The following is a 15,103-nucleotide window of genomic DNA, read 5'->3' on the forward strand; positions in this document are numbered from 1 at the left end:
AAGAATGGCGACAGACCACTCTATTTCCACATCAGTGCCTCTTTTATCCTATGCTCTAAAATCTTGTACTTTTATGTGCCATACAATATTTAAAAAATGTGAAAAAGATGAATAAACTATTCTTTTAAATAGTTTTTGTTGACACTTAAGGTATAGTTCAGAGATTTCTCTCTTGAAATCCATGACTCTGTAAATATTAGGTCTTATAATAGCTTTGACATGAACTGGAGAATTGTTTACCCACTTGTTAACCTCTGTGCCTTAACAGACACAAGGCATTCCTGAATAAACAAAATGCTTTTAACAGTCGTCATCAGAAACAGCTCACTTGTGCATCTATAGAGTGAGTCCTTGACACTAACCTCTGACCTTACAAATGTCCAGGTGAACCATCTTATCAGTTTTCCATGGATGTCAGCAGATCTGTAGATTTGTATTTGGAAATTCACTTGTCATCAATCACTGGGAAGGAATGGAACCATCTGTACTATTGTGGAAACTACAGCGGAAAACTTTAAAACCTTTACAGATGCAAAACCATCAGCTAGTACTAAAGTGAGCATTTCTTCTGTTATGTGTTTCAACTGACTTCTCTTGAGGGTGAAATTACAAAATTCATGTGGGTGTGTCACTGCTTGGTTCACTGCTCCTCATCAAAACAGTTATCCAGTAAGCTACATATTTATTGAGCAAAAGTTATCATTCTTTATTTATATAATTTTATTTACTTTAAGAAACATATTGTATAAATGTAATAAAGTGGATCTTTGTGCCACTTTAAAACAAAGGAAATAAAAATATGCAATAGGAATCACTGGGCAAGAGCAGCATCTGTGTTTAACACTATTTCAAAATTACGCCATTTCCTAAATGACTAAAACATAATTTTTCGCAATAAGTCTTGCAGATGGATGTTGGTAGGTTTATATATATCACAGCCACCGCACTATCTATTACTTTTAATCGAAGGAGACGTATGCGTGTATCTTTAGCAAAGCAGCATGGAGAGCCACTTCAATTCTTACATGCTGCATTACGTGTGCAGTGTAAATAAGGGGTTATCCATCCAAGCATTAATGGCAAGGAAAGCCCCTTATACTTGAGAGCGGCCACATATGAGGTGTTTCCTGGAGGTTATAGTACATTAAAGAAGGATCATGTGATTTATACATGCTAGGTGACCTGTAAAAGCCAAAAAAAACCTGTTTCTATGGCAGTTTTGCAATATATTCCTTTTTCGAATTGCCTGAAAAACTACCTAATGAAAGTGTACTGACTTTATTGCATTATATGGGAGTTTTTACGAAATTGACATCTTTCCATTAGGTGTGTTTTTTCAATTAGCATTTTCAGTTTGCTCAATTTGAAGGGTACTGGAAACGCAACTATTGTAAAGTTCCTCAGCAATGAACTGCCTCTCAATATTTCAGCTTAACAAATTTTACATATTGCTATTTGCAGTCTAAGTGAAGTGTGTCTAGACATCCACACAGAAATAGATGTTGACAGTCAAAACGCACCACCAAGAAGCGCTAACTACATGTCACTGTTACAGTCAAACATTCCAGCAATCCAAAACCATTCAGCTGAAACTGAAAATTCTTTTTTTTTCTTCGGCCAAATATTTTTCGTTGCCAAAATTTTAATGCATTGCTAATTAGAACTGCTAATAAAACATGTTTGCCACCCAGAGGAAAAACTGAGAACACTCAGATAATCCTGTGTAAAATGTATTAAAATGATTCATAAGAGACTGTGCCAAACCACTTTATGTGACCACATAAAGCGGTAGGATTTCACACTGGGTTGAGAGACTAAGGAATGAGAGATGGAAAACAAATGAGACTCAATGAGAAAAGAGGATAATAATGGGTAATCGAGAAACTGATCTCTTACTGATGTAGAAGGTGCTGGGTGCTTCTGCACCGTCATACTTCAGTTCCAGAAGACTGCTTGTTTTATTGTCATGACGAAGCCAGAGAGAAACTCCCAAGATTACACAACCAGCCAGCTATAAAAAACACAGAGAGAGGATGAGACATTTTAACACATTTAATCACAAAGTTATTAATGGTTTTTGCAAACTTTGTATGTGTTGTTTTTCCCTAATATTTAGGCTTTCACATATTTAAACACAACATTCTTCTTCATCTCGACTCTTAAAGGGCTGTGTGGATGCATTTTGTCAGTCTCCTTGGGTCTATTTCTTGTAGTCTGCTTATTTTCCATTCAACAAAGAGAAAGGAGACACATTCTGTGAGGTGGGGGGAGGGAAGGATCTTGTTACAGACCCCATCTAGAGGCCCACAGTGTCGAGGGTTAAGAATATCAAAACATCACTGTACGCTACAGCAGTATGGTTGAGCCCGCTTTTCTCTTCACATGGCTCACAGTGATGAGCATTCAGCTGAGTGAGGCTCATAAACACATGGCATATTCACAAGAGAGGGTGCTCACAGAATCTCGCAGCTAGGGGGACGGAGAGATAGAAAAGGGGGGGAAGGAAAGAGGGTGTAGGCAGCTGAGAAGACCATTTAAAGTAGTGCTACAATGTGTGGTATTGTATGTGCGAGCAGATACAAAGCGAAAAAGTTTGGGGGATGGGGGGGGCAGCTGCGTGACAAGCAGCAGAGGTGTATTTGGCTTTGTTTTTATGGCTTTATTTAAAGTGAAATCACTGTCAAATCAGACAAGAGCTGGGCCCTCTGAGAGCAGCTGGATCTCGTCAGGAATGCGTAGACTCTGTGGAGGAATGCAGTGCGCAGATAAAGTGCACTAGAGACCGACAAGAACCTGGTGGGTGCCGTTAGAAGCAAAAGAGATCTGGCTACACCGCAATGGGGAGAGTACCGGGAATATGAGACAGAGCAAAGACCATTAGCAGGAATGCTGGGATGGGCAGATCGCTCAGCCCTGGCTGTGAAAACAATGGACTTGTACTTCCTTCCTTTCAGTTCTCTCCTTCTGTAACCCCAAACATCCAGCACTCGCACCAGTACTACAGTACATCTGCGAACAGCTGCATCGCCACAGCTATTCACCCCAGGTCAAACCAAAAGGCATTTGTTGGTGCCGTTCTTACACACCACACCCCCAATAAAGGATCACGAGGGGAGCACTTTCTCTTCTCTCTAAATGCTTTTTCCCATGGTCATTGGTCTTTCACACCTGTTGATGTAATAAAGAAACCACAGCCCTTCTACAAAAAATCAAGACGGGGATTTTGAGCATTTATAACAAATGTTATCAGTAACTGAAACTAAAATTATTAAAATAATTTTTGTCAATTAAAAATATTCTGAAATAAAAGATAAATAGTAGATGAAAAGTTCAACTTAAAAAAAAATAGAGATGTTGCTTTGCCAACTAAATGAAATCAAACAAGTTGAAGTACTAAAATTGCTAAAAATAAAACTGAAATAAAAGAAATAAACGAAAAAGAAAGAAATAAACAAGAATATTACATTTTTTAAATTAAATAAAAAAAATGTCAAATTTAATTCTAATTCAAATTTTTTATAAATTTTTAATAAATATTTTTCCTGTCATCTGTTTTATTTACTTGTATATTTTAATTTGCCTAAACTTGTGCATTAGCATGCTGGATAGTGTGTGAGGCTGTTTATCCATAAACAATTTTTGAATAAGGAACTTTCTCTCCAGCCAAACACAGGGGAGAAAAACCTTTTCCACAGAGGATAAAAGTGTAAGAGAAAGAGTTCCTTCCATTTCTCTTTCTGTCTTTCTCACTCTCTCCAAAGGTCAGATAGGCTCATTCCAGAGCTCAGGCAGCCTGCTGCTTAGCAACTGAGTAAACAGAGGGCCAGCCAAAGGGAGAGGTTTTGAAATGATGGTTCATGGAGAAGCTCTGTCACTTTAAGCAACCCGTCCTCGGTGGATTCCACATTACATTCACTCATAATGAGTTCGGGAATATCTGAGTAGACAGAAGAGATTCCCCTAAACACAAGAGTTTCCAGTTGACTAGGGGTGTCAGGGGGAGCTATAACCAGAATAAGCCATAATTCTTGTGAGGCAATCTGGGGGCATTCTCCTTTCTCACTTTCCATACTTAAACTGAATTTATGTAGGAAAAAGCAGGAAATGCCATTTATTTTGTTGAGCAAAACACAAGGATTAATTTAATAAGGATCTATTTGTCATACAGGATATTTGGCCATATAACAAGCTATTACAGGAAATAATATGGCAATCCATGCTATAATGCTTTTAAATAAATGCTGAGTATGCTCATAAAAATTTTAACTTATTGAATTACAACTTTTTTTGTCATTTTATTGTGAATTTTAAAAACATAAAATGGCCTGTTTACAGCCATGAAAAGTGACTACTCAATCACTGCAGAACTGACAACCACTAAATGCTTGGTGAAACAAGACTACAGGTTAAATCTGTTGTATGAAAAAAAAAAAACTGCTTCTCAAATGAGTGAGAAAAAATGTTTTGTGTGGTTTTTTTTTTTATATTTTGGGATGATTGGATAGTTTATTAACTGCTTAAATTGTTTCATGTGAGTGACAGGTTGTTGGACTGTAATAAATGGAAGACCTTATTGCTCAGCCCTCACGGTGATTTACATAACGTTGCTATGAGAAGATGCGCACATGATTTTTCTGAAAAAAAAAAAAAAAAAAACCCAGATGTGCACAGTTAAATTATTTACTAATATACTCATTAATTAATAAACACTACAACATTCCAAAATATCAATATTGATTTTATGGTGACTTTAATACAAGGACAAAATTTTAGTTTTTTTTGTATAATTCAACTATTTAATTATGAACAGCAAACTCACATAGAAAACATGCATAAAATTTCATATTAACATTGCTCAGAGTCTAATGCAGTTTGTCATCAAAGCAGTAACTACAGAGTGTGATTGACAACACAGTTTGCAAGTGATTCAAGACAAAACCAAATGAGCAGAGAAGTCAGCATGCAGACATGCACTTACATTTATGCTTTGAGAAGACATTTATCCAAACAAGTGATTTTTAATTTAAGATTTTAACTCGGTGAGAATCAAACCAATGTCTTTAGTGTTTCTCTTGTGTTTGAACTACATACTGACATGATCATCATCTCCACAAAAATCTACTAGTGACCTACTAGGTTTATGGGGTTTTACTGGTTTAAACTTGATTATGTAAATCCAGTAAGTGTACCAGCTGTAGCACATGTTTTCTGGGAACACAAGAACAAAATACTTTTTAAAAACTAATTGCATAAACATGTTCCTTCTAGTTCTTATGCGCTAAATATTTGCAGCCTGTTTAACAGTGTTTTTTTATTTTATTTTACACAAATGTTTTACTGCATTTCTGTAGAGCAGAACATCAATATTTTGAGAATTACCTTCCTGATAAGGAAGGAAGTGTGACCCTGAGGGAAAGAATAATAAGGACAGTCACAAGGTTAAAAATATAATCATTCTGAATTATAATAATAGCCTACGTAGGTGTAATGAGTAGGCAATTGTTACAGAACAACAAATACTTTCCCGAATACATGAGGCTGATTGGTGCAATTTGCATGAACTGTTTTACCAGAAACCAACACTGTAAACTATTCATTTACTCTGAATAATTACAGTACACAGCCAAAAAGGCCACATTAATAAACCACACACATCATTGGTTTTAAGTACCATTTTGCATAAGCCATAGCCCTAAAAAAAAGCTATGTGACTATGTACCATAAAAAACAAGGGTTCCTCCAATCAGCTACATCTTGACTAGTAGTAGTAGATTTATTAAAAAACTTTTCTTTGTTACAATTTACTCTACTTCTAGATTACTCATTACCGGAAGCCAACTATAATTTTTTACTTTTATAATTGCCAAAGTAAAACCAGTAGGGGCCAAATGGCATGGATAAAAAATATTTTGCGCCATGTTGCTTAATATTTCTTGCAACATGACGAAATTAGCATCCACCCTCACACATACACACACACTTCTCCTTATCTCTCACATACAGTTATCAGCCCGTGTAAGGGTTTTAAAATCAGAACCCCCTTCTCATACTTCTCCCTTCTGTTGCCAGCAGTCTGGTGCTGCTTCTATTTTTGACCCATGACCCAGTGTGATGTGGTTGTAGAATGCTTGGCATGTCAAAGCATGAGGCTCAGAAGTAGAAGGCCCAGACCTTCTGTCAAACTGCCGCACACATCCTCCATTAACCACAGTGTACTGTCAAACTCATCCTATGGGCTTGGCAATGGACTCTTAGATCTAACACCTTCTTTATAGGTATTTTTCCACCACCATCTCTATGGGTCAGTTCTCAAAGCAAAATTCCTCAAGGTAGGAAGCCATCATGCTGTTTTGCCATGTTCATTCACAACTTGAGGGGTCTTACCACCTGTTGGGCCTGTAGAGAAATCAGCATGTGTGTTAAACCCATTAGCCAGCGGGAAAATATTCCTCTGCTTTCTGGTGAAGTTGGTTTCTTGTTTCGCCACAAGGTACTTATTGGCTTTAAAATTAAGTTTCTCAATGTGTCTAAAGGCTAATTCACATCAAGAACGATAAGTATAAACATAACCATAACAATAAGAGCCCGACCGATATATCGTTTAGCCGATATTATCGGCCGATATAAATCATCCTAGGTGTATATGACTTTCTTCTTTCAGATAAATCCAGTCGGAGTTATATTAAAAATTGGATATTTTTCTTACAAAAATGCAGCGATTCACTACAGGAGGCCTTTGTTCACCCTCCGGAGACGTGTGAGACAGATTTTATGGATGGGCGCTTTTTATTTCACTTATTTTGGACTGATGCACTGCAACACCTGCTGAGTGCCATTAAACAGCTTGAAAGATCAAAGAAAATTTTTAATATAACTCTCACTGGATTCGTCTGAAAGAAGAAGGTCACATACACCTAGGATAACTTGAGGGTGAGTAATTTATGGACTAATTGTCATTTGAAAGTGAAATGAAAGTGAAAGCCGTGACATTTGCCAAGTATGGTAACCCATACTCGGAATTGGTGCTCTCTAACCATTAGGCCACAGCTGCTCCCAATAATTTTTTGGGTGAATTAACCCTTTGAATGCTTCTGAATGGGTTAATTACTTAGTTTGCCTAGCAGAGCGCACTCCATTTCGTGTGTTCAAACTTTTGACTATACTGTACTATAATATAGCCGACACATAAAGAATATTGGCTGATATATCGGTATCAGTCTTTTCTTACTCCCTAATAACGGTATCGGCCCCCAAAAAACCCATATTGGTCAGGCTCTAATAACAATGACGATACACACCAAAGATTGTATATTCTAACACATACTCTGGGCTTGAATTTTGGTGCGGGATTGCGCATAATTCTACTGATTCCCACAATTTCCGCGCTTGCAGTGCCCGTCTTGATGAGTATTCATTTAAACAGTCGATTTATTCTAAACATTGTCGGTATACAGGCTATTAAGTTAATGTAAACAGTTGAGAAACAAAACTTATGTGTAACAGTTTGATCCGTGCATGAGGCCTTAAAGAGACAGCAACCTAAATAAGCCTGCTGCTGTCATTTATGTTTATTTATACATTGAAAATTAACCAGTGTTAAAGTTAAATAGATTATTCTGTTTATGTGGTATTTCTTTACCTGAATATTACTGTTAAACCTACCTGAAAAACTTAAAGCACAGTTAATTTTAGTTTTATCTTGTTATTGTATTTGTTTGTGCCATTGCTTGTCATTAATCTATTCTTATTTTATTACTGACGGTTTCCTTGTCTTTTTTAGTTCAGATAAATTCAATTCAGAGTTTGAAAGTTTTTTAAGAATCTTCCTTACAATATAAATATAATCAACAACATTATAAATTGTAACACAAATACACTGGGTGATGAAACAATTAGTTTGGATGACTGTAGTTTAAAAATATGTCTAAAAAAATACCCTAACTCCCCCCTCAAATTAAAAAATCCCCCTTATAAGAGCACCTAAAGGGGGAATTCCCCCCCATTTTCCAAAACGAAATTCAGGCCCTGATACTGTTGATATGTTGTCCACTGCTTTAAATGCTCAAGCTCTTTAAAGTCTGATGGACTCTGACTGTCAATGTTTTAATCATTCATCAGCTGGAAGAAGTAGCTTGGAGAGTGATTCAAACAATATCGATCCTCTGTGTCGTTATTGTTATAGCTGTGGTTTTGATTATTATGAGCGTGAGCTGCAGTTATGTTGTCTACTACTTCAAATGCTAGCTCTTTAATATTGAGTGGATTCTAATTGGCCGCCTATGTTTTTATCATTCATCAGCTGGGGGAAAAAAAAAAAAAAAAAAAACATTTGTAAAGGGGTCATCCAATGCCCATTTTCCACAAGTTGATATGATTCTTTAGGGTCTTAATGAAAAGTCTGTAACATAGTTTGGTTAAAATGTCTCAATGGTAGTGTAAAACAACACACTTTTTACCCTGTCAAAATCAGCTCTTTTCAGAGCAAGCAATTTTGTACCATTTTCCTTTAAATGTTAATGAGGTCTTCTGACCCCGCCCCCCTCTCTTTCTGAGTGACTGTTTACTTTAGCCGCATTCATCTGAAGCTTGCTAATTAGCACATTATTAGGAAAGACAATTTGCAAAGATTCATTAAAAAACATGCGACGTCACACAGACAGGCATCTGAGATGGGCTCGGTTTGAGAAAGGGGAAATGATTTAACGAGGTAAAAAAATAAATTTTTTTTAAATATTTTTATCAATATAGGGTGGTTGTGTACATCCGATGACCCCTTTAAAGTGATTCCAGTGAAATCGTTTGACTGTGTCGTTACTGTGATACCTGTGGAGTGGGCTTTGCTATTCTTATAAAATTAGAATGATTATTAAAGGGGTGCTATTATGCTTTTTCACTTTTTCGACTTTAGTTAGTCTGTAATGTTGCTGTTTGAGCATAAATAAGATCTGCAAAGTTACAAAGATCAAAGTCCAATTCAAAAGGAGATATTTTATTTAACAGAAATTACTTTTCTAAAACTACAAGGAATGACTCGTTTGGACTACAACGAATATTTTCCGGGATTTGTGATATCACAAAGATCGACGAATGGGACGAGACCTGGTTGAGCTGCACTAAAGAAGGCAACGAGTGTTATCACAATGTCGGAGATGCCTTAGTTTTCCCAAGGCTGACGAACTTAGAGTGGCTACAATCATCCGGGTTTAAATCATGCTCAGATTTATTTGATTTGGATGCAGTATTTACACTGAAGGTGGCAGGCGGCTATGGTAAGAGGCAGGACATTTCCCGAGCAGGCCCTGAGTGCTGCCAATCACAACACACACTGGCCCAGCTAACCAATCACAGCACATTTCGTATTTCAGAAGGCGGGCCTTCATTTGATACAGTTAGTATTCAAGCCGTTCATGACAGACTGGGGAGAGAGGTGTTTTAATAATGTAAAATATGTGAAAAATAATGTGTTTTTTGAACAACCTAGTATGAGAACCTGTTCTAGTACACCCCCAAAACAAAATCAGGACTTTGTAAAAGAGCATAATAGGACCCCTTTAAAATTTTATAGAAATAGTTATTGCACTTGGTGGTAACAGGACTAAACGCTGCAACTATATTGTTCAACGAAGGCACTTTCTGGGAAGAAAATGAAGAAAAAAAAGTTTAGTTTTAGTACATATCATTCTTTAATACCTTATTACGCATCAATGTAGTAACGGTGTGGTTTCTTTGATTTAGAAATCATCTACCAAGAGATTAATTTGTAAAATGAAAATTGAGACGCGTTTAATCAATCAGATTTCAAGATGGCACTAAATGCTTTACTAACAATGTAGAAAGTGCTGTGGATAAGGTACACACCGAAACACTTAACACTTCTAGAGAAATTAACCACTACTGATTTCTATCTAGAGTGTTTAGTAAGTGTAAGTTCCTAAAAGGAAATGAGTCAAAGAACCCATTCTGAGATGACTGAAAGGTCAACATGACTAGTGTGACTATGACACGGTTAACTCAGACTCTCAACAGGGTCTGGCTGGGTGGTTCTTTTCCAAACTACCTCGAGTGGGCCGGACCAGACGACAATTATATTACTTCATTGTGTCGCCGAGTGTGAAACGCTAAAGTATTAGTTCAAAGCGTAGTTTTGTGAAATAAAAAAAAAACATTATAAGGAAAAGAACATAGTAAGTTTGACGGGTGTAATAAACATGAGACTAGTCTTTGTGATGAAATCCTCGCACCTTGTCCGTTACTTTCGCAGCGAGGTCGGAAAAAGCTTTTATAACAGCAGTTTACTGTGCGCAGTTTATATATATATATATATATATATATATATATATATATATATATATATATATATATATATATATAGAGAGAGAGAGAGAGAGAGAGAGAGAGAGAGAGAGAGAGAGAGAGATAGATAGATAGATAGATAGATAGATATAATTTTATCTTAGCGATTCTATACTAGATATGTTACGTTCTATATAGAACATCTGTAACATTATTTAAAGCAATTTAATTTGCCGTTAATTAGTCATAGCAGAAGTTAACTTTACAGGGTCATCTGCGTTTTCTGTGATAAAACTTAGTGGCGCAGTTTTAATTGCTGTTCATAACGGCTGAAAACATGAAGGATAAACAATCCTCTTAATACAGAAACCCAATGGCGGTTTCTCAGGCCAGACACAGGACCGCTGCACAAAATCAATGGTCACTCACCCAGAAGATGAAATTGAAGAAGAAGAGCATGTATTTGATGCATTTCGTGCAGCCTTCCACGCCCATGGTGTCGGTTTCTGGAGGATGTTTTTAAAGCAGGTTAACGAAGAAGTGTCTCGATGAAGCAGGCGTTACGCAGCGCTCGCGCTCACTGAACTCCAATCTCCGTGTGTGAGGTGCTGGTCGGATTCAGTCGACGTAAAAAAAAAAACAGGCAACACCCAGTTTCCCGTTTCCTCCCCCTTAGAGAGTCCCCCTAAACACGGCCGAATAACAGCATAGAGACCGTAAAAAATTAATCATTAAGAAGACGACATACTCGTTCAAAAATAGATTAGCTGCCTAATTCACACAACATCCTTAGAATACACCCAAACATTTATGAACATTTTGATCTGTCTCATTATTTACAATCCAGCTCAAAAGAGGTGCTCTCTTATCATTTGACACCGCCTTCAGAATCGTTAAAATAACTAAATCGATATGCTTTGTTGTACGTGGGACTGAAATATAAACAACAGGAAAGGGTATACATTACACTAGTCAAGGTTACAAGATACTCGCCTTTAATTCATCCAAAATTAGTGTATGTCTCCACCTTGTGGGTGAGAAGGAAACAGCCTCAGAGATTTTAAACTGAGAAACTACAGCTGGGTGCATATGTATGATAACCATTTTCGTAAGGTGTAAAATAAACATAACTGTTTTATTTTCTCAAAATATCTCGATATAGTATCAATTAACACAGTGACCAGTAGAAAGGTTAGTATAGCATAGCCTACAGCCTATCTTATGTTTATGAATAGTTTTTATTGTAGCATTTATATCATATTTTATACAATAAATTCGCCTGCAAAGATAATGTCAGAGCTCTTTTAATTATGGCGTCTTACTTGATCCACACAGAAATCTTACTTCATTCCATTATTATTATTACATATCATAATAAAAGTTATGATATCATAACAAAGGTTCGTAATATATGAATCACTTTAATTGCTTTTACAAGCAGTAGATGAATGCTGAGACTATTTTGGCTGCCAACGATAATTCCTACCCTGTGAGAGTTAATGGGTTTCTGACAGTGGAGGGGATGCCCATGGGACCATGCACCAACAACCCACCAGTGTGAGTGGACATTATCTTTCCTTTGAAGCCTAATTGCTTTTCCTCCTCAGAAGAGCAGGATAATTTGGGATAAATCCCATTATGTGTTTTCCGAGAAGAAGCACATACAGTATATCTGCCTTTAAGTTGTCAGGAATTATGATTAGAAAAAGAAACATCAAAACGTGAACTGAAAACAGACCTAGTTAACAATAATTTGATTTCTTCAAATGATTGATTACATAATTATTATTGTGGCATATGCACTTTAAAAATGTTTCACAGTTTCAAGTTATTTTGATGCTTTCCAAAGATTTCAAGGCCTGATAATTAATGGTTATCTGACAATTAATAGCCTGATATTCTGCATATACATATTAGTAAATACATAGATTTGCATTGATATTAGTAGTTAGATTTTTAAGAATTTATTTTAAGGGCATTTTCATAAAATTTATGTTAAATACTTTAATTAAACACTTTTTCAATCTGCAACAATGAGAGCTGTTACAAAAATCAAATGAATTCCAAGTCTATCTGCAAATAAATTTTAATAATAAAAAAGCACTGCTGAATAAAAATGTTAATAATTTGCTGGACATATTGTCACACAGTAGATCACAGTAGCCTACATTTTGATGTAATTGCTGTTTTTGGTTTAGTATTTCAAGTGTTTGCTTGTTTTCAGAGGTGATTTTATATTTTATTATAAAAAACGCTTAATTTGATTATAAAAGAAATCACTGCTTTATTTGTCCCCAGATTAAATATAAAGGGTTTGTTAATTTTTTTCTTCTTCAAACTTTCAAACAAATATGTTTTATATAGGCTACTGAGCAGTGTAGGCTCATGCAGACCTGCAGAAACTGCATAATGCATGGCGCAGCGCTTTTTCAGGCCTTGTCTTCTCTGAATAATATTGCATGTCGATTTGAATAGAGCTTTCCGCCGTCTAAAAAACCATCCCAATATCTGATCTAGTACACGCGTCGACTCATCCACTCAGCAATTGCGCATGCGCGTCGGTGGGCTCTGGAGGAGGCTCATGTTGTCTCTCCGCAGGAATGACGAGCCTCGCTCCACTCTCGTCGACAGGCACGCGCGGAAAGGGAAACTGAAAATATTCATTTGGTGGAAATAAAGAGGATACGATCGATTACTTCCGAACAAACACCGGAGGACGTCGCCAAACGGGACATTGTGTAGACAAAAAAAGCTTTCTGAAGGACCTGTCCTCTTCCACTTTACAGCTGACGTCTCCTGTGTGAGTGTAGCTACATATCCAGTGGCAAAGCATTTTCTAGATGTGATGTCTGTCGTGTTTGTTAACCACCTGCGTGTGAAAATGGGCATCTGCAAATGCTTTGGAGAAAACGACTGATGCTACATCGAAAAAACGCTTAAAATGTGACCGTTCCAGTGAGCCTAGATCCCTCCACTTTTTGTCTGATTTGAGGAGGCGTCCACTGGGAATCAGGGCAGTGCATGTGTCTCGTTTTGGAGAGAGGAGGGAGTGCGCGCGCTGGAGCTGTCCTTTCAGAACCACACACACACACATCTGCCACCAGCGGTGCACCACAAGCCATCAGCCTCGCACCTTCTCCGGACCTCACGGTGCGGAGCGCAAATTCATGACAACCTCTGCATTCATTTAACGTCTTTATTTTCTCATTTTCTCTTGGCATCTAGAGGCAATCCCTTATTCACCCGACAAGAACATAAAGCACTCATGCAGCGATTTCTTGCAGCTGAGCTGCCTTTGCGCACCTGTTTTTCTGCGTTCATTCAGTTCACTCTCCTTTTTTCGTTGCCTAACAATTGCGCACATGAATCCTCCAGGTCTTTCAGCATTTTAATGCCTGGCCCGGGCTCGAGACATGCCTAAGCGACGAGATGGGCCAGGGCGACGAGAAAGACCGTGTTGTGATTAACGTGGGAGGGATTCGACACCAGACTTACCGCAGCACCTTGCGCACTCTCCCTGGCACTCGTTTAGCCTGGCTCGCCGAGCCCGATGCCCACAGTCACTTCGACTATGACGCCCAGATCGACGAGTTTTTCTTTGATCGCCACCCTGGAGTTTTTGCACACATTCTCAATTATTATAGGACTGGCAAGTTGCATTGCCCCGCTGATGTTTGTGGCCCTCTTTATGAGGAAGAGCTGGCCTTCTGGGGCATCGATGAGACAGATGTGGAGCCCTGCTGCTGGATGACGTACCGGCAGCACCGGGAGGCCGAGGAGGCACTGGACAGTTTCGGCGGAGGGCCAACTGAAATGGGCAACGATGAGATGGACACAGAAGGTTTGGGTGATCCAGGGGACGGAGACGAGGAACTTGAGATGACTAAACGCCTGGCCCTCGGCGACTTACCTGACGCAAAAGGTGCAGGTTTGTGGCAACGCTGGCAGCGTCGTGTTTGGGCGCTCTTTGAAGATCCATATTCCTCTAAATATGCAAGGGTGAGTAATGAACAAGTTTTAAAGTGGCAGTCCCGCTGTTCACTGATGGTAAGCACGTGTTGTATTGGATGAGAATAACCTACCATTATTAAATTATACATCAGCTATCTTAAAAGAAAAAAATATATATATTAAAAATGCAATTAATACAAACAAACATAACAGAAAATGGCATTAAAGGGCTGAGATTCTTTGAAAAGGTGTTTTTTCCTAAATAGTTTGAAGTAATCTTTTATTTCTTTCAAAAATTTACAGTAAAACATACAACATTGGAAAAACTTTTGCCTGCCACATCCAAGTCACAATAGCTTGGTAGGAGCCATTTTGTCATGAAGTGACGACAAGAAAAAAAAAAAAAACATAAACAAAAAACCTCTTGAGATACTTGTTTTTTTTTTTTTTTTTTTTTCAGGTCAATGACTTTTTAAAGTAATGATGCATGCATTTAAGATGCAGTGCAAGCACTTTAATTATTTTTTTTTATTGGAAACGTTATAAATGATTTTTTAAGCTGCTTTTTTTTTTTCTTTAAATGCATGAAATAGGTTTAGAAAGATAATACAGATAACTTGGCCTATGCATTTTAATTATTTTTTTAAAGGACCTCTCCTTTTTATAATTTATTTGACCCCTATGTTTTTGAAAAGCTGATCCCAACGTTGCTTTTGTGCCAAAAAACCAAAAGAAAAAAAAAGAAAAGAAACTGGTTGTCTATATATTTGACCTGGGTGTTTGATGAAATTATAAGTCTTGCAATTCCTGTAGCATTGTTATCGATACATCAAACTGAAGCAACTAAATTGGGTCACCC

At 37.4% G+C, this 15,103-nt stretch overlaps 2 protein-coding genes across 5 annotated transcripts in view; one reads left to right on the top strand and one right to left on the bottom strand.

Moving 5' to 3' along the window:
* The window catches only part of LOC109092764 (CD81 protein-like), a 28,949-nt gene extending 17,954 nt beyond the window's left edge, over nucleotides 1-10,995 (bottom strand). The window contains exons 1-2 of the mRNA XM_042727707.1: nucleotides 10,723-10,995; nucleotides 1,897-2,011 (exon numbers count right to left, since the gene is read on the bottom strand). Of these exons, the coding sequence (XP_042583641.1) occupies nucleotides 1,897-2,011; nucleotides 10,723-10,788 (181 nt within the window). The 5' untranslated portion in view covers nucleotides 10,789-10,995. The remainder of the gene's footprint in view (nucleotides 1-1,896; nucleotides 2,012-10,722) is intronic.
* A 1,842-nt stretch (nucleotides 10,996-12,837) lies between these two features.
* Nucleotides 12,838-15,103, top strand: part of LOC109092765 (potassium voltage-gated channel subfamily C member 1-like) — a 33,332-nt gene continuing 31,066 nt past the window's right edge. For all 4 annotated transcript variants that reach the window (XM_042727711.1, XM_042727709.1, XM_042727710.1 and 1 more), the window contains exon 1: nucleotides 12,838-14,292. In XM_042727711.1, coding sequence (XP_042583645.1) covers nucleotides 13,723-14,292 — 570 coding nt within the window. In that variant the 5' untranslated portion in view covers nucleotides 12,838-13,722. The remainder of the gene's footprint in view (nucleotides 14,293-15,103) is intronic.

This window comes from Cyprinus carpio, chromosome B7 (assembly GCF_018340385.1).
Source record: "Cyprinus carpio isolate SPL01 chromosome B7, ASM1834038v1, whole genome shotgun sequence".
Classification (NCBI taxonomy): Eukaryota; Metazoa; Chordata; class Actinopteri; order Cypriniformes; family Cyprinidae; genus Cyprinus; species Cyprinus carpio.